General features: G+C 37.9%; 1 protein-coding gene across 2 annotated transcripts in view; it reads left to right on the top strand.

Moving 5' to 3' along the window:
* Window positions 1–25548, top strand: part of CTNND2 (catenin delta 2) — a 244047-nt gene that overhangs the window by 186947 nt on the left and 31552 nt on the right. For both annotated transcript variants that reach the window (XM_029958914.1, XM_029958913.1), the window contains 2 exons: window positions 18486–18696; window positions 21962–22046. In XM_029958914.1, coding sequence (XP_029814774.1) covers window positions 18486–18696; window positions 21962–22046 — 296 coding nt within the window. The remainder of the gene's footprint in view (window positions 1–18485; window positions 18697–21961; window positions 22047–25548) is intronic.

The following is a 25548-nucleotide window of genomic DNA, read 5'->3' as shown; positions in this document are numbered from 1 at the left end:
TATTGCACATACATGGAAAAATGATTGTAAGAAGTGTAATCACAAACACTCTTACATACAAAGACATTCTTATTCTCTCCTTTATAATAACTTTTTTCAACTTCACCTCTGAATATTATCTGCAAAATTATCCCCATATTAAACTGACTTAGGGTGTCTTTAACTTAATCTTTATATATATGACTATATACACACAAAGCATATATGTTTATAGGTATGTATGTAGGTTTTAATACAGCTTTTTACCTGCACCAAAGAGAAAGAGCATCTGTGTTGAAGAGTACACATGCATATAGAAAATTGCTACCTTCATGTAAAAAGCACATATTATGACATACAATTGCAACAACTGGAATAAAATCTTGTCCCTGGCAGCTTAATCTTGTTCTCATGGAAGCTAGAAGGAATTTTTCCATCAAGTTCCTGAGAAGCAAGATTCAATTCAGAATAGGAAATCAGCATTGTTAAGATAGAGTGAGTAGGCTGCATAGGTACTAATCACCATAACAATGTCAAACAACGGTGAGGTCTACTTTAAATCAATTAATTAGGTAGGAGAGCAGGGTAAGTGGTTCTTACCATGTTAATAGCACCTGGGTAAAATTCTTATGTACTTGATGGTAAATTAAGAACTGAATTTCTGTTTTCAGTCATGACACAGGCTTTAAAGCCGTTTTTAAAGGGACTAATAATTTATTATGAAAAATAGAGTTGGATGCCAATTAATTCACTTTGGTCCTTTGAAAATGTTGCACTTACCCCATTAAATATATTTAATAGAAATAAATTCATGTTAAATATATAATACAGTTCATTTTTTAATAGTGGAATTTCTATTTTCACTCACAATTATAGGTTCTCCTGATTGAGTTAGCATATTTAGGAAATTACAGTTCCCTCACCTAAGACATGGTAATTCACCCTGAGGCAGTCAGTGACACAAGATACTCCTGCTTCTAGGTTCTACCCAGCCTCTCATTAACACATCACATCTACACTGAGTCAGCACTGCCTGACTTACTGGTCAAAATTACCTGGGGGAGCAGAAAAATTACTATTTCCTTTTAGAGACAAACCATTGTTAAACAGAATCAACTCAAATGAGTCATGTGAGCAGCTAACCTGAGGGGTGAAAAACTCTGACTTACTCAGTAGAGCTTCTGAGGCTCAAAATGTGGTCATTATGTGATAAATTTTCGCACTTGCATACTGGATGTCTGCCCCACACCCCGAAAGTTGTTTTATTTTGTTGGAATCCAGCCACCACGAATCCTACCTTAGTATTATTGCACCACTGTAAACTGTTACTCTACTACAAACCCCCCTTCCCACCTCTTCCCTCCCTCAAAAGAACAGTTTTGGCAAAACAATCAGTTTTGGCAATTCCTTCATGTCTTTACTAGAAAATTAGAATAACAAAACAGATAAGCTGCGTTCCTCAGACAGACAAAAGCGAACTCCTTTGGAATATGATGATATCAGATAGGCTGGCAAGCTGCATGTATAATTTCCCTATATAGGTATTCAGTCTTCAGCATTTAAAGGCATTATCCTCTGCTGTACAATACTGTACCACAATGTCTAAATCAAGCCCCAGAGAAAAGGTCATGTCTCCTTCTCTCTTGTGAGGCACTAACAGTCTGAGATACCAAGTACATCACAAGCAAAACCTTGGAAATGGGGGTTTTGAGGATGGATTTTTGTGCATTATCCGCTGTAGTTAAATCTATTCTTCTGCCTTGGGATTGAATATGTATATTCCTTATACTGAGGAGCTCAGCCTCTTCCTAGGGAGCCTGAAATTCATCTCATTCACTTGTAACTCTGTGTAAGCATCTTTCAGTTGCTAGGACTTTTCTGATAAGCTATCCTCAGCTTACAGAAGCTTCAAAGCTGAGGCAAAGTTATGAAAAGGAGAAAGAAAAAAGAACTGCACCTCTAGTTCAAGCTTCAAACAATACAAAAATTGATTAAGAGTCAGAGATTAGAGTCATTGTAACCTTTTCCACATTCTTATGAAAATTAAATGTTGTCTCTTTCCTTCCCCATTTTATTTTAAAACCTACCTAAAACTTAAGAGATCAATAACTATTAGCCTGGCAGTATTAATAAGAAGCTGCAATCTGAAGCCCTGTGGTTAGAGATTCATTGTAGAGTTGCCACCAAAGTAAATAAAGTAAGAGAATTACATTATTTACAAAGCAAACACTACAAAAGCACATCTTAAAGCTGAAAGAGTTCATTTGTTCCCTAGATTTGTTCAGTCATTCCTGAAGGGAAAAACCATTAAGTCTTAGGTGCTTCTTAAGTTGGACATTGGCTGGGTTTTTCTTGGTTTCTATAACTGTGAATGAATAATCGCATGTGTCTCTGTCATTGTCAGGGACTATTAATGTGCTGAAAATGTCTAAACATCATCTGTTAAAAGGAAGTCTAAAAAGCACATCATTATTGCAAAACTGGTGGAAGTACTTTCAGAAGCACTGTTACTAATTTGAAAGTTAGTATGGCATGAGCTTTTTTTATTACCAGTCCTGAGACACAGCCTAGATTAGATTGCAACAGGAACCCAGGAGAAAACATCCAAGGTGAGCTGTTTGCACAGTAATCTTCCTGGAAAGAACAGTGCTTTTGAGTATTGGCCCATCAGTGTGTGCATAACTATTGCAGGATAGGTGAGTCAGAGTAGGCACTTGGTCATCTGGCCATGGCAGAAGGTGATCCAGAAGCCAGGATTGCCCAGTCTCCTGAGGGCTATGAACAAAGGGAAAGAATATTCCCTGGATTATGAAGAGGAGTAGAGGGAGATAAGATGTCTCTGATTTGAACATCTCCTGATTTTGATCCTGAAAGAAAGGGAGCAGACAACAGGGAGAGTAAAAAAAGAGTATGGTGGTCAAATGTACTTGAGGAATTGTGCAATTTGAAAATGTAAGGAAAGCATTCAGAGACCTGGATCTAGTGACTCTGGGAAGCTACCATTTCTCATCTTGTTTTTTTTCTCAGGCTTTTTTTTCCCCTTCTTGCAAATACCAGGAAGTCAAGTGGTTCATTCATTTGGCAAGATCACATTATCTTATCTTCCAACAAGCTCATTCGCAAGCTAAAAGGGTTCTTCATCCAAGGAGTATATTTATAGGGCCTCTGAACTGCAGAGACCTCAAGCAAAGGTCACTATGATCCTGAAGAAGATGAAGATTATTGTCAAAAGCAGCTATCACATTTTGATCGCAGGAGTTTTGAAAATAAGCTTGGGGGGGGTCCCTGCCAACCATCATTCTGAGACCACTAAACCACTACATTTGCAGGATCAGCTGATCTTCACCAGTTATTCTAAGGGGAAACCAACTGATGCTGAATCAATTGGTAGGCCTGTCAGTGAAAAGCGCTATGAGCTGATCCAAGTTACAGCTCCGTCTCCTACTCCTTCAAAATACAGTGTACACAACCTCAGTCAATTAATAGTCCTGTCCTGTCTCTCCCAGCACATCTCAAGCCTGCACTTTCTGAAGTTAACTCTGTGTCTAATCCTCCTCCACCTCAGAATAAACCAGCAGTTTTCAGATCTGCTAGAGAGGACACTGTGCAGTCCACTTTTTATCCTCAAAAAGCTTTCCTGATAAAGGTCCTGTTAAAGGAACTAACAGATTCACAAAATAGTCACTCCTCCTTACAACTACTTTACAATAAAACCTTACCCTAGTGCTGCAAGGCCCTTTGAGTACAGGTTTGAAAGTCCTAAACCCAAACACAATCTCTTTGACAAATGAAGCTCAACATAAATCACAATTGCCATCAAAATCACCCAATTCTTGTCCACCAGTTTAGAAAGCACACAGCTCATTGCAGCCTCCCAAGTTCAACAATGAAATGGATACAATACCTTCAGCGTACAGGTTCAACAAGCCTAAATATCAAACAAAAAATATTGATGCTATGTCTTCAGCACTCAATGAGAAGATGACAAACACTGTTGTAGCCACAGCAACAGCTGCAGTGCTGTGTTGAGCTCCATAGGGACTGGAGTTAGTATTTTTATACCAGAGGGTATATTCCAGAAGGAATAGAGCAAGTATTTCAAAGTCTGTAGAGGCGACAGTATACTTCCACCTTTGGACAAAGAGAAAGGTGAAGTGCTTCTTAACCCCTTGGTAATGTCAGGGCCTTATGGACTAACATTTCTGAAGTCAGTGGAGCTGTGCCTGACGTATTATGATGCTTCCTGGGGATCCATACTGTCTTGTTGGAGCAAACTGTGTTGAGTCTCTGTCCTAATTGACCATTGATTAATATTAAGTTAGCTTAATGAATAAATAATGGCAAACTGAGATGGACCTTCCATATAAACTGAACCACTCTATTTCAAGGCCAGCAAGAGCAGGTTGCAAGCATAAACTCAGAAACCATAAAAATTCCCTCTGAACCATTTCTTTAAAAGCTTCCAAGTTTGGACACTTGATTTGCAGTTTTCTTTGTTCCAGTTCTTAAGGTAGACCATATGAAGACCTCATCCTTAACATGCAACGGGGCCATATGTTCAGGGACCCTGCTTTTTCTGTCTTGTCTTGATGAGCTAACAGAAGCCTTCCCTGACATATATGTTGTTCATGAACACAATCAGTAAGAATAATGCCACTGCAGTACCACAAAAAACACAGCATTATACCTTGTTTGCAGGTTGAAGAGGTATAGTCACAGTAATTGATTATATTATCAAAGCTGAGATAGAAGTCTAAGATTGATCTGTCTTCATAGCTATTCTTGTTTCTTTCATTTGGGCTCATTCTGGTTGGTCCATATCCTTCGTGAAGTCCAGCATTCAGACTAGTTTGATATTTCTCCATAAGCTTTGCAGAGAGGAACATATTACCTGTATGTTGTATGAGGAGTAGTTGTTAGTACACTTCTGTATAGCTGTCTTTGTCACAGCAACACATCTTATAACACATGCCTATCCTGTGATCTTCTCAGGCTTCCTGATCCTTTTCTTCAGAATTGCTACTCAGTAAGTGTTCTTCATTCTGTATTTCTGCAGATAATCATCTCCTGCCTCTGTACAATAATATTATCCATGACTTTCATGAATTCTGTCTTCTTAAATCAAGATAGCTGAATTCTAAACCAGTTCTCAATCATTTTTCAGTCTCTGTCCTTCTCTCTATCACCATCCATACCACTGACTGTGACACAGAATGGATATACACTCAGGATAGAAGATTGTCTACAGAACTTAATTTATACATTATTTCATACATTTTCTACAGAATTCTTTTGATAAATGCTTATGTTTTAATTATGAACCATTAGTACGTGTTCTGTGTAGCACCATCCAAATACTTTTTCATCCTATATGCAGCAGTTCCATCTTATTTTCAATTCCTTTTCTGCTCTTTATTAGTTAATCTTTCCACTTGCATACTCTTGCTGGAGGGTAGGAGGGCTCTGCAGAGGGACCTGGACAGACTGATAAATGGGCTGAATCCAATGGTATGATGTTTAACAAGACCCAGTGACAGGTCCTGCACTTTGGCCACAACAACCCCATGCAGCCCTACAGGCTGGGGATGGAGTGGCTGGAGAGCAACCAGGCAGAGAGAGACCTGGGGATTTTAATCACCAGGAATCTGAACATGAGCCAGCAGTGTGCCCAGGTGGCCAAGAAGGCCAATGGCATCCTGGCCTGTATCAGGAATAGTGTGGCCAGCACGATCAGGGCAGCGATTCTACCCCTGTACTTGGCACTAGTTAGGCAGCACCTTGAGTGCTGTGTCCAGTTCTGGGCCCCTCAGTTCAGGAAGGATATTGAGGTGCTGGAGCAGGTCCAGAGAAGAGCGACAGGGCTGGTGAAGGGACTGGAGCACAGGCCCTGTGAGGAGCGGCTGAGGGAGCTGGAGATGTTTAGCCTGGAGAAGAAGAGGCTCAGGGGAGACCTCATCACTCTCTACAACTCCCTGAAAGGAGGTTGGAGCCAGGTGGGGGTTGGTCTCTTCTCCCAGGCAATCAGCAGTAGGACAAGAGGGCATGATCTTAAGCTGTGCCAGGGGAGGTTTAGGTTAGATATTAGAAAGAAATTCTTTACAGAGAGGGTTATCAGGCATTGGAATGGGCTGCCCAGGGAGATGGTGGAGTCACCGCCCCTGGAGGTATTTAAGAAGAGACTGGATGTGGCACTTAGTGCCATAGTCTAGTTGACAGGGTGGTGTTGGGTCATGGGTTGGACTCAATGATCTCAGAGGTCTTTTTCAACCTGGTTGATTTTGTGATTCTGTGATTCATATCCCAGAATATGTTCATATCAGAAAGAATGCAGTCCATTGTAGTCTTTATGTAGGAAAAATTCTGTTAAAAATTTGTGCTAGGAGAAGAAACTAAACATGCATGTGCATACATGAAGAGACATATCATATTTAAATATTTCTTTCATTATGAGAAGTAGCCTTTTTAGCAGGAGAGCAGCTAATGGGACTATATGTGCTATTCAGTGTATTGTGTCAACTATATAAGATATAACACGTATTTTTTTAACAGTTTTCTACTGATCTGCAGTTGTCTGTTGTGATGTTTTTGCATTGCATTGATTTTGAATTTGTTTTGGACCGGGAGGTTAGACTAGACAAACTCCAGATGTCCTTTTTAAGCTCAGTTATTCTGATTCTAGATGTAATTATGAAATTTACTTGATATTAATACAAACATTTTTTCATATGTATCTATCTAAAGCCAAATACTTCTATGAATTATTAGGAGAGCATTATCTGACTCAGTCTCTGAAAGGAAAAATAATTCCAGGACAAAGAGAACTTGAACATAAATGACAGATTTATCTACTTTAATTTGCTTTCAGAAGAGGATTTCATAGCTCAGAAGTGGGCCAGCTTCCAAGATATTCTCCAGGATGTTTACTTTTAATATTTGAAATAAATATGTACAAAGGATATTTTTCAGGCATTTTCAAAGATAAGAATATGCTTGTCAATAAATCTGGAAGCTAACAACTATCTAGTAGAATATCACATAATTGGTAAGAGAGTGTTTTATATTAATGATTTTTAAAGAATCTTTTCAGTATGATTTGCCTACTATAAATTTCATACAACATGACTGCAAATATGTTTTGTATTGCTGTTTATATTAGATAAGGAGCTCATGTTTAAAGGAACACGTGGCTGCACAATATTGCTGTTAACTGCATCTCAGTCAAGAGCCTATATGCCAATATCAGTATTCTCTCTCCTTCCTCATGTTTTTTCACAAAATTTCATTTATATGAGTGAATTTTTTTTTTAAGAGTAGTGCTATGATATTCAGAACCATTGAGCTTAGTGATGCCATTTAAATAGCATATTTAGCATAATTGTCAAAGGGAAGACCAGTGTCACTTGCTAGTGCATTGAATCACATTCATCACTATCATCCATCTGCTTTACCCTGGATTTGGTTCATAGGCAGGAATTTTAACTGGGCGTTTCTGCTAAAACAAGATGGGAACCAGTTTGTGCTACAGGAAAACCATGGCAAACAGGAGTAAAATCCTTAATTTTCTCATATAGTGAAGACTAATGTTTGCTTGAGACGGTGATAAATGAAGCCTTACCTTATTGCTCCTGCTCAGCTTTATGAGAGCAAGATCAAGCCAAAAAACTGACTTTTGGAATACTTGCCCAATTCTCCCCCTCTCTTTGGAAGTAGCAGAGGTCAGCCAATGTTGCAGAGGTCTGAGAGATGAATTTGAAGAGGTTATGGGCTTTGCCTTTTAAGCAGATCTCCTCTATCCAACTTGATCTCCAAGAAGGAGATTGAGTCCAGCATAACAAGGCTAACATATAGATTCTCTGACTGTCAGCATGTGGGCAATTGCATCCCCATGGAGGTGAGAGAAGGAAACTGAGTGAGTGCAGAGTCTTGGGAATCCTCCTGCCATGTGTTACTCAGATGTAGGTGAGCAGCTGTGACTCAAGTTAAAAAAGCAACAGTTTAGTGACTGAGCAAGCTCGAATGGATGTCTGGAGGCAAGGTTTCTTTGAGGGCCACTAGAGAAAAGACTTGATCAGCTACTAGCCTGAAGGTGACACCTCAAGCTGTTACCTTGAAAGGATCGGCACTAGCAAAACCCAGAAACAAATCACTTTATGAACCCATTGAGTCCCACCTCTTGAGGAAGCACAAACAGAACTGTGCTCTAGTAGATCTGTACTCTGATGGAGCAGTTGGGACTAGGATTCATTTGGCACAATTTCTTTAAACACAACTATTAATGAACTATATATCTTAGAAGTTGAGAAAGTTTTTTATGAGAAATCTAAGAACTAGTCATGTTGTAGTCAACATTGTTAAGGAAGGTTATTGGATGCATTTTTGCCCTTCCTATGAGAATAAAAATCTTATTTTTACCCTGCACTGTATCCTTGCTTACATACCTACTGTATTCAGGTCTTATATTGTAGCACCTTCAGATGAATTAAAATATAAAACTACAATATAATTTGCTCTTTTCCAAAGGCCGTGTTGTTAAGAAGACAAAACACTCTGTTGAGAACAGGAATTAAACTGACTCAGAACATTAGTATTATCTGCAAAATTAATTGACCTCTAAAAAATACCTATAAAGCTGAATACCTGTCCACTTCTGCATGACTAATGTGAGAGACCCCATTTCTACTAAATGTACCTATAGCTTCATTACTGCAGCAGACCTCTGTATAGTCTGTTTTAGTTATACTGATACATTAGCAGTTCAACAGATAAATACTGTGTCTTCATGAGGTCTTGGCTAACAATTCTAAATTGCAGGAAAAAAAGCAAATACTGCATTATATCCTTACCCTTTCATGGATAAATTGTCTTTGAAGTTTTCTTTTACCTTCTGTCCTTCTCCCGACCATTGACATCTGTGAAGTTAGTTTATGGTTCCACTGAGCCTTAGATACTAACCAGGATTTTGTTATTAAATATAAATGATTTTATTCTATGGTGCACAATACAGCAATGTGAAATAGTGATACATATCCTCAGTATTTTTGTTTTGCCACAGATTAATTATTTTAATTGCTCCGTGTAGAGTTTTCATGGTGATGACTTAAGAAGTGTTTGAACACTGAAGTAATTATGGAATATATGAACATTGCAGTATGACTTAAGTGGTTTTGATATTCGTTGGAAGAGTTGTTTTCAAAAGGTGCTACCACTTTTACAAGATTAATATTTATTGAGCTAAAGGATTTACATCTATGCTTCTTATTTAACCTTAATAACAGAATATATCATGAGGTTCCATTTTGATTTTGTTTCTCTTAATACTTTAATGTACATTTCTAAACATAAGAGTCTTTGTATTTTCACCATGTTGTTCTCCTAACTGTATATAAAAGCATGCAAAACCAAACAGTCTATCAGATCACACCGTGGGGACAAATTTATTCATGAGTTTCAGGCAATGTTATAGCACAAGTAAAGAAGCAAAAAAATAGTAGCAAATAAATGTGAATTGCTTCACAGACAGTGAAAACAGGATAATGTCTAATTGCAATTCACTCTGGCTACTCTTGTCAGAATCTTGTTCTGTTTTAGACACAAAATGAAAAACAAAGTGGAAAAGAAAAACTACATTTTTATGAATCTGATTTGATACCTTTTGACATTGGTAGACAGACTCATTAATTTCAGCGGGTGTTGGATCAGGGCATAGATCTGGAAGCCTAAACTTACTTTTCCAAAAATAGATTATAGTCTTATTTCTTCATTATGGCCTAATTTAAAGTCCCTGGAATCAGACTATTAACAAAATATTATCCTATCTCAGAAAATAATGCAGATAAAACTAAAATTCCACTCAACACTCACATAGCACTTTTCCTCTTCAAAGCACTTTAGCAGCACTGATTAATCATAACATTAATTAAACGACTATATTTTTTAAAAAATTCAAACTTCCAAAAGCTCTGTTCTCTGCAGGGAGCAGGGAAGAGGATAGCAAGGGACTAAAACCAGCTCCAGTAATCAGAAAGCTTAGCCTGCAGCAATTAAACTGAGGAATTACTTCCCTTGCAGAATCTTTTTTACCTTGGGCTAGGGGAAAGATGAAAGGAAAGATGGCAGTGCAGTCTAAACAAGAAATAAATCTGTCGGTGTCTAAAGGAGCTGCTGGTTAATTGGACATGTTTGCACTACCTGAGTCAATAGGTAGGCTAACAACTCCTTTCCATGCCTTTTCTAGTTTGTATACCTGGTAGGAAATGTAATCAAAATTAATTAGAAAGGAAATTATTTGAGTTATTGCACACATGGACTACATCCATTCTGGATATAAAACCCAAACATTAGTCCAACAACAATAAAGCCTGAATTTGTCATTTTTGTTCCCAGACAACCTTCCAGGGCTAAGACTGCAGAGAGACAGGCAAAACCACCACTCAAATCCCTTTTTCTGGCCAAGGGAGTAGGAACAACAGAAGAGCAGTAATATATGATAGTTTGTCTTAAAAAATGCTGAGTTCCTTTACTGCTGAGGGTGACAAATAGAAGCTTATTGGTGGAGATTTTTCTCCTTCTGTGGACCCAGCAGTTTTTTGGCATATCAGGTCAGCAGATTATTAGGCAAGTCAAGCTGAACTTTAACTACCTCATTTTTATAGTCCCAGCGTGGGTGAGACAGTCACAAATTAATGCTTACACCTTTTTCCAAATTCATCTTCAAAAACCAGGTTGCAAGTCACACCCTGAGTTGGGCTGCCTGTCTTTGATGTTTGGTTTGCTTCTCCAGCATGGGAGAGGGAGGATAAACATTGCTCAGCTGATATATGGATGAACATTCAAAATAGAAGCCATCCACTATGCTGGGTGAGAGGTGCTGTTAAGAAACACAAAATCCGTTTGGCCATGGTACACATAAATCCATTTCTGTAGTACTTTTCTGACTGTTCTGCTGCAATCATATAGCCCCCACAAAGGAGAGCTAGTTTCTCCAGAAATCCACATAGCAGGCAGCATGCATCCCATGACAATTGCCAAAAAGAGAGCAGCAAAGATGGAAGAGGCAGAGGTGTACAACAGGGTCTCAATACACCGCTCTAATTTTGGCATTAGCTCCAACAGAACCAACTGAAGTGCTTCTGCATGCAAAGTGCAGACATGAATCTAGCCTTTAAAGCACATGTTGGGACATGAATTAGCAGGTTATGGTCAGCTAAAGAGCCCTGGAATTTGTTCAGTCTTTAGTTTTTAAGATAACTGCTGTTATAAAGTCTGAGTATCTTCAGTCTTGCTGTGTGAGAGACACACAGAATTTGAAGGGGTTCTACTGAAAGAGGAGTAAAATTAATGTTAGAAATAACAGCAGATTAAATAGTTGCCTGTGGAATTGAGATACACAAGAGAGACAGTAGCATAAGAGCAATAGCTTTTAAACACACCGGTGTCTTTGAGTCTAAAATCTATGCTTGTAAACTAGCTAAAATTTCCTTTTGTTCAGAACGGTAAAGAATGGAAGAAAAATTATTAGTCATGTAATAGAGGAGAGAGGGAGTAGCCCTGAGAAGGTGAGTTGAAAACAAGAAAAATAATCAGCCAGAGGGAGGCAGGAAATATATGAAATGGAAAAGTTATGTTTCTGGAAGCAGAAAAGCTGAAGGAGGAAGGTAACTGGGTTAAAATGCTGCTACAGGAATGAAAATCTATGAAGGATCTGAGAAAGCATTTTGCTGAAAAGCAGTGATTGCATTGCACCTGGTTGTGATTTCAGGTTCAAAATACCAAAATACTTCTCTTTTTCTTTGTCCAATGCCAATAGCTTCTATACATACTGCTCTTTCATCCTTATTATGGCTGTGCCCATTGTCATTCCTTGTTCTCTTCATGCCATACCTTTCTTTCTGCAAAATATAGAACCAACATCTTTAATCTTTCGCAATAGATAAAGACTTCTATATTGGTTCCCTTTTAGATATTTGATTCTTTTACAAGCGAATCTCAATTGACATTGCCACACAGTTATTGGTGTTTCACATACTTTCATCACTCATTGGAAGTTTGAGGGTTTCTTCCCTAAATTTGTAAAAGATGACTATTCCTGCTCCCTGTAGAGCTTTATATGCCACACTACTGATAGCTGAATTTATTCTTGATAAAAAAAGATTTTTAAAAAAGAAAACCAATGACTGGCACATCACATACAATACATCAGGGAAGATACTGTTCCTCTTTGTCGTGGTCCATACCAAATACCAATCTTTTATCTTGAAATCTTGCTACCTGTCATTAGAGGTGGTGAAAAACTGAAAAGAGTGTATCATTTATCTGAAGTGAAGAGGGAATCTGAGACCTCCACCTGATTCTTTGTTCTATCTCAGCAGCCATGAGCAAAGTTCATGTCTATCCTTGGGGGTACAGGAGGGCATGTGTGTGTAATGGTTTTTATTCATGCCGTCTTTTCAAAAATTAATTTATCTCCACAAAGTCTTAAAATTTAAATTCAAGTAAACCTGTAAGGAAATGAAATCTGACATTGTTCTCTAGCTTAAAGTACTCATTATCCCAACTTAAATGACAGGCTATGCTTAATGTGAAGCAGCTAAAGCAGTGGCTCCAGGCCATGAGCTTTGAGCTGCTTACTGAAACCAGTTTAAGTTAATCCATCACTCTTTCCCTTATCAATGATTAAGCTGAGGTGAGAGTATTTTTGGATAGAAATAACTGAAGTACTATAGTCAATTACCATTACGTAGTGAAATGCCTTCATATGCATTTGCTCTGAAGTGCCAGAGATTACAAATGTTTGTGCATGTCACTACCATAAGAAGTAAAAGGGCCTGGGGTACCGAAAAAACCATTTTTGGCCAAACATATCTATGTGCCTAGAGATAAGCATTAAACTTTAAAGACCATAGGGTCTCCTGCCTTGTTTACATCTGCTTTTCCAGAAGGCTCTGTGTTTTCCATAGGGCTACAAACTCTGTGTAGGTATCTCAGGTATCCAAGGGAATTTGAAAGTTTATTAGCTCCCTCTGTACACAAAATTTTCCCCCTACATGACTGAAAATGGTTTAATCTTTCTTTTTACACCTAAATCCCAAACTGATACAGAGTCCCCTGTTCTCTCATACTTGCTAAGAGTGGTGGGGCTCATGCTTTTCAGGGCACACTTTTTAGTCCTACTGCTCCAGTTTTTTTCCACTTTGGTCTTCCAATAACAATTCATAATTCAATAACAATACCCCCTCAAGTGTTTTCAGTGGCAAAAAAAATCTCTCTTTGAAAAGTAATGAAACTTTTATTAGACTATCAGTTGAATACACCGACTCATGATCAAAATTTGTTCCATACAAATTAAGTAGACAGTTTTGGCATATTTATTAAATAATGATTGAAAGTAAGAATAAAAGCTCTTCCAGTCATACTCTTTCCATAAAGTCTGTGAAATGCTGAAATTGAATGGTATTAAAAACACAAGGATGGTAAAAGTGCCCACATATGTCTAAGTCTAGCGCATATTAGCACAAAAAGAAGGAAATTCCCATATATTGTGACATACAAGCACCAGTAGATCTGGCGTAGGATATCTGTATCTTTGCAATAAAGTATGGTGACATTTTGCCATTTTTATATTATCTAGCTACATATGTGAATTAATGGATATCTTAAAGGGGGAAAAAATGGTGAATGATTACTTTTGTAGAACAAGCTGTACTTCTAGGACAGGGTTCTTAGTTTGAATTAGTAACTTTTTGAGTTTCTTGTTTTTTCAATAGGTCAGTTTTCCTAGTCTTGTTCCCTCAAACTGGGAACCATGTCACAACTATTTAATAAATTTGCCGGTGTGTCAAAGTAATTTTTCAGAGATGACTGAAAATGGAAATGAAGTCAATGAGGTTACAACAGCACTGAATTTGTCTCAAGGCAATAGTAGGGAAATATTTCCAGAAATAGAACCTTATCTGTGATGCTTTTACTCTGGTTAAATCTACCAGAAGAATAGTTTGCTCTACTACTTGGCTCTGAAGGCTGAGTTTCTCTTAGGCCTATCAGTTTGATCCTATGAAGTAAAAAGTTTCCTGAATTAAGTAATGGAGGCAGGTATTAAGGTACTAATGAGACTTTATCATGCAAAGGAAAAGACATTAAATCTTCATTGTTGAAATAATAAGCAAATACTTAAGTGCATGGTGTTAGATGAATCACCCTCTTAATATGAAAGCAATGGAAGTCCCGGCTGAGAAAAATAATTTTTAAATGTGTAGTATCAGAAAAATGCTGTTCCAAGCACCCCTTTCCTTTTATGACTATGTAATGTTTTTCTTCCTTTAGGAGTGAAATTGAACAAATAAATATGATTTTCTTTCTTGTCAACCTGTTGACTATGTTTAATCGTATTATGTAAATCCTCTTTAAAAGCTTCAAATAATTTTTGAGTCTTATAATGTGTGATGTTGTTCAGATAAAAAATCAGTCTGTTTGTAGATCAAAGTAGTTATGTGTGAACCCTAATGAAAATTAACAGTGCTGTTCATTTTAAATATAATCCTAACACACATCCACCTCTCTTCCCAGGACCCTCATCAGTTCTCACTTTTTCCATTCAGGGAAGCTTCTTCTGCTGCAAACCGAATTGCTCAGCCTTTCTACTAGTAGTGCTAGATAATACTTTGCTGACATTACAAGACTAGTTTCCATTACACATTTCAGTCTGCTTTCAGAAGAGGTTCTTAACATTGAAAAAAATAATTCTAAATGCAAATGCTCTACAGAATCTAACATAGACTAATGCAAAAGTCAAGGATCACATGTGTTGTCAGCTGTGATGGGCCGATGCAACAATATCTGTGGCATTACTTGACATTTATGCCACTCCAAAGTAGAGCAAGATTTCTTCTATAGCTAATGCTAGAAAACATGACTGTTCTTCATGTCTGTAGTAAAGAAGTAGTAACATAACTGAGTTACGAGAAGTTAACTCTAACTGATGGTTTTTTTCTGTGAATGTAGTACAATAATTTATTACCTAACTATATGTATAGTTTTAGAAAACATGGTTAGAATGCAAACAAGTTACTGTGGAATGGTTTTTGAAGTATAAATAGTCCTTCACTTTCAACTTCCATTACTTAACTCTATATTAAAGCAAATTTACTGCTTTTTCAGTGTAATTTTATAAGTTTTGAATGAAATTAAATTAATGCCACATTATTTTATGGCTAAGGCAGGGGATTTTCTCATCCCAGATGTATTTTCAAATAGCTAACACAGTGTTCAAAGTACTCAAACCACAGAAAATATGCTAACAGTTACACTTGTTAATAGATCTTAAGACCATGTAAACAGTGGCTTAGATCAGCTCTGTTGCCCAGCCACTTCCCTCTTATTCCATCTGGTGTGCCACCTTTTTCTGGTAAACCTTGGAAGGACATTTTGAGTCTGTCTGACATTTTGATACCTGTCTGAGTTGTAGTCAGTTGCTTTTACCCATGTGTGTGAGTATAGCTTTGTTGGAGGTGGCAGTTCTGTCTTCTGCTGCCTTTTGGGGTCAGGGCACGGAGGAGGAAGCCTGTCACCCCCACAGGCAGCTCCTGGCAGGACTTGGGGGCTGGCACTGTCATTACAGGTTCTGATGGGGGGGGCTGTACAAACTAGACACCACCTTGCATAGCTGCAACTGCTGAAATACACTCATTAGATTTTAGGTCTACAAAATAGGTACTGTCAGTCTTCTGGCACTTGCTAGCCAAAGGCTAAATTTCATGCAATTCTTAAGGGGGGAAAAAGAAACAAAACAAAACAAACAAAAAACCCCAAAACCAACCAAAAAAACCCAACCAGACCCACTCAGAATATATTTTATACATAATATAATATAGTTTAAATACACAGATGATTAAGAATTGAATAGTAGTATTGAGCTGGAATTACTACAACTGCTCAGAATAAGGAATGCTGTACTGTCCCACTGTTACATATCTATAAAAAATCTGTTTTATTGGAAGTATCTATTAGTGATTTGGTCTTCTTATGCCTAATGAAGGGTGTACATGGCAGATATGTTAGAACTGCTGAGCGTTAGCATATCCAGAATGCTTACACTGTGCTTGATTGTGTTTGTTTTAGTTTTCCTACTGATATTTCCCTGATAGCTCCAAAACTTTTAGTTATTGCAAGAAGCATGTATATTGGTATGAATACTATTGCCTGGAATACTAGACCAGTTCCAGGAAAGAGATCTGCTTGGAGCAGCCATTCCAGATTTCCTTATACCCTGTACTCAGGGTTGCAATCTTTGGCTGCTAATGGAATGATCATTGTGATCTGGTTCCATCAGAGGACTGAGGTGATGAGATGCTCTGTTGCAATTTAAGTGAGGTGTGAAAGCAAAAAGGAACATTGGTCTGTTCTGGATGTGTGCACAGAGTAAAGCAGAAAGTCTCACTGATCTGATTTATCTACTTGTACTTACTCTTGACCAGTGGCAGGCACTGTGCTAGAAGAGTAAAAGCCACATCAAATAATAGTTTATTTTATTTTTTTATATACATCTTAATTTGATATATGTTGTAAATTGAAGTAATCACTGTAACTGATAAACAACTATTAATGTGTTCATGTTACACAGAACCAACAGATGCAGATGTAGATAACATATCACGCCACTCTAGAACAGTGTTTCATAAATGTACAGGGGAAAACAAACCATTTCTGAAAGAGAAAGTGGTGCTAATAGTACTACATATGATATTAATAGTATTGCTTAAAATTCTGATGCAAATAAATTAACTATTAAGTTCAAAGAAATAAAAATGAGGACAGAATTTGTATTGCAGCACACTGGCAAGATTCAAATGCTACTGCACACATTTTGTTGGGAATGTTATGTTTTTGATAATCAGGAATGTTTTTACATGATATGGAGTGAGTATTCTCTAAGACCTCACCTTACTACAAAATCTGTTTGATAATCTTTATGTTTAACAGTTCAGTACAGAGATTTTAGTTTAATCTGTATTATGAATATTCTGTGTGAATACTACTGACTGTAGTTCTACCACAGTAGGCAAAATTGTGAGACATAAAAATGGTTCAATGTCTGATAGCTAAAAGATGTGACTTTCTTCTTACCTCTGCTTTCAAATATGGACACAAACAACTTTTATGAATTCAGAAATAAGATTTTTAGTAAGTACTCATAAACTAATTGATCAGAACATTTCTAAGTTATCAAAAATCTGATTAATTTATCATAATATCTGATTATTTAATTCACAAAATGGGATGTAGATTAGATTACTAATTATATTTATATTTCCCAATTTTCCTGTCCTTTTCATCCTTCATGGTACACTCATGGTGATTGCTGTATGCAAATTCCTGGCACAGCTGCACTGAAGGTGATTCAGAGTTTTCTCACTGGCCTAAGTAATAACTTCATCAGGCCTGCACCATCTCAGGTCTTCTCTTCATCACATTGAAGGAGTGAGCAGCCATTTACCATAACAGTGATCCTCTAGAACTGATGTGAGGCTTCTTGTATGTCTGTGCTGGTGCTAGCCCTGCCCTACATTTATATGTATTTGCATTTACATTTACACTAGATATATAAATTCTCAGAAGCTGATTTTGTATTATTTTCACAAGTACTACATGACTTTCAGGGGAAATTTTGAAAAAAAAAAAAACTGTTCATTGAAACATGAAAAAATTATAATCTTAGAATCATCTAGGTTGGAAAAGACCTTTAATATTATTGCGTCCAAATGTAATTGACAGAATTTCTTTTTCATGAAATGTTCAATGTGACCATTTTAAAAATTCCTTTCATTTTAGGAGATTTTAAGTTCTGGAGGTTAGTGTTTTCTTAAGTAACTCCTTACTAAATACCAGACTGGAATAGATGTCAGAAAGGCTCCCTTTCTGGTCAATACCTTTCTGGTCAGTACAACTAAAGATGTGTGGAAAAGGTGGTGTCCTTGCTGAACAATATAGTCTAAGAAACACTAATAAATCCAGTTAAATTACTGCACACAGCATAGAATTAACCTTAAACTGGTCCTTCAGAGAAGATTTTTTCACAAATAACATCGTTGTTGGATTTGCATTTACTCTTGAGGTTTTAACAATTGATGCACATTTAATTTATAGTAACAAGTTGTGAATTGTTTGGTGGGAGATGAAGACTTGCCAGATTTGGTAAACTGTGTCATTCAGGTTATCTTTACACATATACTCGCCTTTACTATCATAGTTTCATTCTCTTAAGGGCATGATATAGCCATATCCGAAGACTCCAACTGATGCAGCATGGAAGTATTAGAGTCCATAATGTGTGAAATGCTTGAACATGCAATCATATAAATGTGGTTTACTCCAAAGTAATACGAGTATTCAATTAGATTACGTGCAATGCTGCAAATGGTGCTAATAGTCTTGCGTGTTTCCCCTGTACTTCTTCTCCATCACCCTTTATTGCTGTATCTTCTGAATTCTCCCTTCATTTTCTTTCAACAAAGGCAAGTATGCCATGAGGGATCTGGTCCACCGACTGCCAGGCGCTAACAACAGCAACAGCTCAGCAAGCAAGGCCATGTCTGATGACACCGTTACTGCCATTTGCTGCACTCTGCATGAAGTCATCACTAAAAACATGGAGAATGCCAAGGCCTTACGAGACGCAGGCGGCATTGAGAAACTGGTTGGCATATCTAAGAGTAAAGGAGACAAGTATGTTTTGCAAATCACCTTGCACCTTTTTAACTTCTCCAGTAGTTATTTCTAGTCCTGAATGTGTTTGCCTTCTCTGTGCAATCATGAGTTGAATTCTTTAGTTTCACCAGAAGTCGTATGCCCAGTGTGAAAGGTGACGAGAAACAGACAATGCCAGTACCAAAAGTCTCCCTCTGCTTTGGTTTGTTTTTGATGTACCATCAACAGTGCGGGGAGTGCACTCCATGTGCATTTTAAGGAAGAGTAATTATCTACAGTAACCACTACCTCTGAGCAATTCCAGAAGATCCTGATAAACATTAGGGACAAGAGTAGTTGGATTGTACCCTGAAGAAGGGGTGACTGCTCCTCTTGCTCTAGGAGTGAAGAATGTAAAGTCACTGTCCCTCTTCACAGCAGCCTTTCCCCTGCCACCAGCTTGCTGGTAAGGCGGGGCACAGTAGAAAAACAGATCCATGGGTTTTCCTAGCTACTTGTTTCCAAGAGAGCATTAGGCTGCTTTGTGAGGCAAAAAAAGTCTTGCACACAACTGTGGCATTTTCAGAACAGCTATGGTTTCATCTTGTCTGTTTGCCTATGTACACACTCTTCATGAAGAGTTCACTCTTTATCCTTCTTTTGCCTAAAACAGATAGCCTGGTTCTCATATTTGTCAACCTGCTGAAGTATAGTGCAATGGGACTATGGCAGTTTGAAAACAAAAAGCCTTCACTGTAGTGTACAAAACCCATCAGTCCACCTGCTTGAAGCTGTCATCACACAGCCTACTGCAGCATCAGAGCTCTAAAAGAGCCCCACAAAGCCAGGCACAACCCGAAGGAAAGATTTATGCACCCTACATTTGGTATGAGAACTTATGCTCGCCTATGTGATTGGAGCATTGCCAATATAATTTAATCACATTTCTTTTCCTCTATTGTCACCCTTTTCCTTTCATACCAAATTCATTATTGAAACATTCTTACATTCTAATTATAAGGGGTAAAAAGTAGTAGCATGACCAAGTATGTGATTCCTGTTCTGAAAACTCCCCATGCTCTGCCAATTTATTTACAATTGCATTTTGTTATTATTAAATCTATTTAAATTTATATTTTCTAGATCAAATTTACTGATATTGCAAGTAGGTTCATATCCATTTCACTTAAGCCAAATGTGTCTTTCCTCAGAATAATGCATTTGTCCACCTGTTCATTATCTGATAGAGATTATTAATGCCTGTTGAGTTTGAAATTTTCAAAGTATCATGGGCAGTTTTAGGAGGATCCAAGGGTATAATTCCCTGTTTAAATACTCCTCATGACTGTGAGGAGAAATACATCTATTTCTAATTAATATATTTAGCCCAGGTAATATTGAGTAATTCCAAAATGCCCTTCCAAATCATGATATGTATGAGATGCAGTCATGTGTTATAATTGCAGCAGGTTACACAGTTCTAGAAAAGAAAACCTGTCAACATACAGTGCTATAAATGCCCATCTTAAGTAAAAGTTCCATTTTTCAGCTTTCAGAAATGTTAGTACTGTGCGCTGTTGGTTTGGTTTTGTTTCTTACATGTAATTGATTGTTTAAAAATCAAAATTGCTGGTTGTTGGATAAAGTTCTGGCATACTCACTTTGATACAGTAAAACACTTCAGTATGAATTCATCTTGTCCAGTATAAAGCACGTGCTTCTACAAGTGCAGGATACTAGACTGGCCATGCACCCTGGTACATATCAGTACCAGGAGTGTGAGGCTGGCCCCACTAGCCTTTGGAATATGCCCAGGGCTTGAACGCTTTCCCTGTATGACCACACAAAAGAACTTATGTTCATAAGCTCATGTTGACCAAGCCCATATCAGCTTTGCATAGTTCCTCTCTCTCCTCAGTACTCATGCGGTGGTTGGCACAGTTATTTTGCTCGTTACTCCATGCTACCAGCACCCCACCAGCCAGTACAGCTGGAAGTATAATAAAAACAATTATGCTTGAAAGGGTTTATCAAAGTCCTGTTTATTTACCAGTTACCCACCTACAGCTGTACTCTGGGTGAAAAGTGGAATAAAAGTGGGAAAAAACACACCAAATAAATTACTAGGAAAATACTATATAAGTTAATTGAATCAGTTGTGTCATGAACATTGCTTTACCAGTTTGACTGTCAGCCTGCCAGTGATCCTTCTCAGAATTCACAGAATGAACCAAAGTGTGACCCCTGAGAAGACTTCTGCCCAAAGCAGTAACTTATGTTGCTGGTTTTCTGATTTCTCTTTGGTTTTGCAATCTATATGCCTCTTTTGAGTAAAACACAAATCACCTCAATGACTGCCCCAAACTCTATCAATCTTCATTCTGGACTTTGGCCTTTGCAAGGTTTTCTAGTGTTTTACATCTTTTTGGTCTAGCACAGTGTGCTGGGTTATCTCAGTGGGCTGGAGATTATCTTCCTGGTACGTTCCTCTTTGACCTTTCTTCACTGAGATGAATGCTGTCTGATATATATTTTTTTTAGATTTTTTTAATTACCTATTTCAAGAGGAATGTATGGCTCCAACGGATTGTAACAATAGTTTAGATCTTCTTTCAAAACCTATCAGAAGAGAAAGCCCATGTGAAGTTATATGCTTTTCAACATGACATTGTATTGTCATCATTAAAGGGTAATGATGTGAGCAACATCCAAATCCTCATTTGGATTCCTAATGAAATTTATCATGACTTTTTATTTTTAGTTCTGTTTCTGCATCTTGGCTCTGCACTTGAAATCCAGTGCTCATCACCCAACTAGAGTGTTTCTTTTGGCCACTGCTTAGAGGAAGTTAATGAGTTGAGCACACTGTCAAGAGCTGAAGTTTGGAACCTTACAGAGAAATAAACTATAGCTCTGACTCCTTGTCCTTTATGCCAAAAGTTGTAGCCAGGACATCTTAGATGTATATAATGCCAGTTGGGTTCTCAACAATTTTGGCAATTGCTACTTCCCATTCCTCTTACCATGCATTCAGCGTGAATCCCTGTATTTACTGAGTTGCACATGTTTTGCTCCTCACTGAACGATTAGTACTATAGAAATAATATATATTGCTCTTGCTTAAAAACACATTGGTCTCCAAGATGCCAACCAAAGATCTTATGGTATACTTGAAACACACTTTAATTGTGGGTTTAAATCCATAGCAATGCATTTGAAAATTGGGATGAATGGTGTCTTGTATTTAACAGTCTCTTTCTCACTCTTTCTTTCTCTCTCCCTTTTTAATATATGTGTGTAACAGGCATTCGCCTAAAGTGGTGAAAGCAGCATCTCAGGTCCTCAATAGTATGTGGCAGTACAGAGACCTGAGAAGTCTCTACAAGAAGGTAAGGCTTGGTATTTTCTGGATTTACCATCTTTCATACTGTTACCCAAATTTGGGGGCTGAGAGACTTCAGACCAAAACATTTGTTTATGTGACTGGAAATCCACTTGGAGTTTAAAGTTTCAGATACTTGGAGGTATTAGTTTTTCCTTCATTTCTACTTTTAACATAGAAATGACCTTTGAAAATATGTGTGGTGGTAAAAATGGGGTGTGAATTTGATTTTAAAATAAGTTCATAGAAGAAGTGCTGGATCTGGCAGCCCTGGAGAGTGAAATCCGCTGCTCATAGAACAAACCTGTCTATGCGAGCTCTATTACTGGGCCAGTCCTTCTTACACCTCCCAACCCTGTTCTGAGGAGATTACTAGATTTCCAGCCCTTCAGCTCCCAAATTTCCTCATGAGATTGTAAACAAGAGTATCTGAAGGAGTGGTGCTTAGGGAGCAGTTGTATGTGGAGCTGGGCTGAAACCTGGTAGCTTCACTTCTGATCAGCTGTCAGACAGTAGCCTTATATACTTGGTTTTCAGACAGTCTGTGAAGTCCATAGTACAATGTCATTTCCACAGGCCTGCTAACCTCTTAAAAATGAATTGCAATAGGGTAATACAATACCATGGAACAACATCCTATATAGCTTTTTAAACATAACTGTCTACTTAGTAAATGACAACATTTAAAGTAATTCTTGGTGTATATTTCCAAGCTGAATTGCATTCCATGTGAGTATCAGTCTGCAGATTTTGTTCTCCAATGTCTTCTTGCTTGGAATTTCACAGCTTGTCTAATTGATGTTTGTATTTGTAATCTCATCAAAGAGAGCTAAGACTTCTTGTGGCAGAAAAGTTCAGGTCCTAGTTAAGGCTGAGGCATAACAATGGTGAAGTAGGGAGGGTTCACAGTGGCGTAGTCTGTGTTGTACGTATTCTGCACGAGAAAATAACTTAGTTACATGAAATGTGCAGTGAATCTCAAACTGGCAGAAGCTGACCTTCTGTTTGAAATACTGTTCTTTTGCATGCCTCAGCCCTGCTTGTGTCAAGTCTGAGGAGTGAGGAAGATGATTATTGAGTGTCTCCCATTGTTCACTTCCAGTATTTTCAGTCATCCTTAGCAGCCCTAGGGATACCATATGTGAAGACATTCCAACTAACAAGCTGGTACTCAACTGTCCCATTAAGAGGTGGGAACAAACACGAGCTAGAGTAGGCTTTTCTTGATGCAAGGCAGTAACACACTGGAAGTGTGCATAGCCTGACTTCTGTGCATGTGGGTGGCTGCACTGTAGAGGCTGAACTGTATTGCACCATAATCTCTTAGAGGTTCTTACAATGTCTGGCTCATTTCCAACCTTCTGTCTGTACATATATATGCTGTGATGGAAAAGCAGTTTCTGGGGTTGCTCCATGCATGAGGTAGTATGCTGTATGGCTTCTGAGTATACTGCCAGCTAGAGGACATTCTGTTGGCTGCAGTGTGAATGCCTGGTAATGTACTTACATACTAAGCGTGCGTAGGTACTAAGTACCTAGCATGCTTAAAAACGTTTTCTGTGGCCACAAATATATGCCTGTGGTATGGAAAATAGGACAGGCTAGCCTTAGAGGCAGCTTCCAGGACACTCATAGCAGACAGATTGTTAATATTCTCAGGAAGTATTTTATTGATCTCTATATTGGCTAATTCCTATAGGCTTCACAGAACTTTAAAATGAAGGTCAGTCTCTGCTACATATTTGTATACTCATTACATGCCATTATATATGCTGCTAAGCCTTGTATAAATATGGTTTCTTTTAATCAAAATGTTCAGATAGTTAATTTAAAATACTTTTTTTTATTAAAATACATACAATATTCTTTATAAAGTCATAATAGTTATTAAACTTACCTGTAGTAGGCTGACTCATGCTAGCTGTCTGAGTTTCGCCACTGTTTGGAAAGCAATGGAAATGTTTTTATGATAGGAAAATTAGAAGAGTTTGCATTATACTAATAGTCATCTAGTTATGTAATATAAAGATACTGGGTCAACATAATCTTTATTTCGTCCCATTAAAATATGTGTGCCAGTAAAAATGAGTGAATGTACAGTGTAATAAGATCAGCACTTTGCAGTATCTTACACATGCACAGCCTTTTTTGAAGTGCAGGTAAATCCCATTGCATAACCATCAGCAATTTCCTCCTATGTACTGAAGTATCTATACAATTGCTTTCAAAGAATTGGCCAACAGAGACACAATTTTGTATAGTAATACAAGGAAATTACAAGTATCACATCATATTTAAGTGAAAGCAGCAGCACTTTTCTTCTGTTTGAGAAACAGTGTAACCAAATAGTTTGAATTGTCATATATTTTAGAGCTACACATTCACAGTACAGTAAGAAGAGGTAAAAAGAATAGAAGTATTTTTCTTTGTATTAACGGCAAATGAAGGCAATATATGTTTACTGCTGATAAAGTAGCAGTCATTATATTTAATCCAAATATGACTGGATCAGCAAAAACATTAAAACCTCTTTCACTTTTCTAATTTTGCTCAACATTGCAGGAAACATCCCATAGCTGTCAGAAGATAAACTGCACTGACAGAAATCCAGAGTTGGAGGTTGGTGTGAATGCCTAATGACCTGCCACACCTGTGAAGGACCAAAAGCCAAGAAGTGCATAGGCACCAATTTCCCATTTGCAGCACTCCCCGCTAAACTCCTGGCTGTGGAGTGGAGAAAAATGCAGAAGTCAGAAACTGGTCCCCCACCTGCTGCCAGTAGCAGGGCTGCCCCTAAGCAGGGTATGTGCAGTGCTTCCTGCCAGCTCCAATCCCATCATGACTGAGCAAGATCTTAGCTTTAACCAAGGCTATTAGCGGTGATGCACCTATGTAGTGAAACCTAAATGAAGCAGCCTCTGAGGACACTGCCAAAGTCAACTGTTGCATAAAAAATAGCCCACATTTAACAGATTTCAAGGTTCCAGCTTCATCTATTTTGCTTAAGAAAAATAGTTGTGCGCACAAATTTCATTCTGCTGCTCAGTGTCTGACAGACATCTGCTGTTTCTCTAGGCTATTTACAGACAAAAACTGCAGCAACAACTGCAAGAATTTAGTTAATCTCATCGACCAAATCAAGCAACATACCCTGTCTCAAGATTGTAGGGTATCTGGCTAATACAAACAGTATCTTTTGACAACACAAAATTTTAACATCCTATCTGTCTTTTTTATCCTGAAAATGCAAAATTATTCCACAAGTCAGTGAGATGGGAGACACAGAAAATTAATCTAGTAAGCCAGGTTAAGCTAGGGATATGTGTCTTGAAAAAGAGTTTCAGACCTTCCAGGTCTGAAGGGAGTCTAGAAGACAGATGGAGAAAGACTATTTGCAAGGGGCATGGTTACAAATTGAAAAAGAGTAGGTTTAAATCAGATGTTCGAATAACATTCTTTACTGTGGGGGTGGTGGAGCACAAGTCTAATGAGGAAAGGCTGAGGGAGCT

The sequence above is a fragment of the Manacus vitellinus genome, unplaced genomic scaffold, assembly GCF_001715985.3.
Source record: "Manacus vitellinus isolate BGI_N305 unplaced genomic scaffold, ASM171598v3 scaffold_17_pilon, whole genome shotgun sequence".
NCBI classification, from domain to species: Eukaryota; Metazoa; Chordata; class Aves; order Passeriformes; family Pipridae; genus Manacus; species Manacus vitellinus.
Note: the sequence above shows the minus strand (reverse complement) of the source record. Positions and strands in the feature narration are given on the sequence as shown.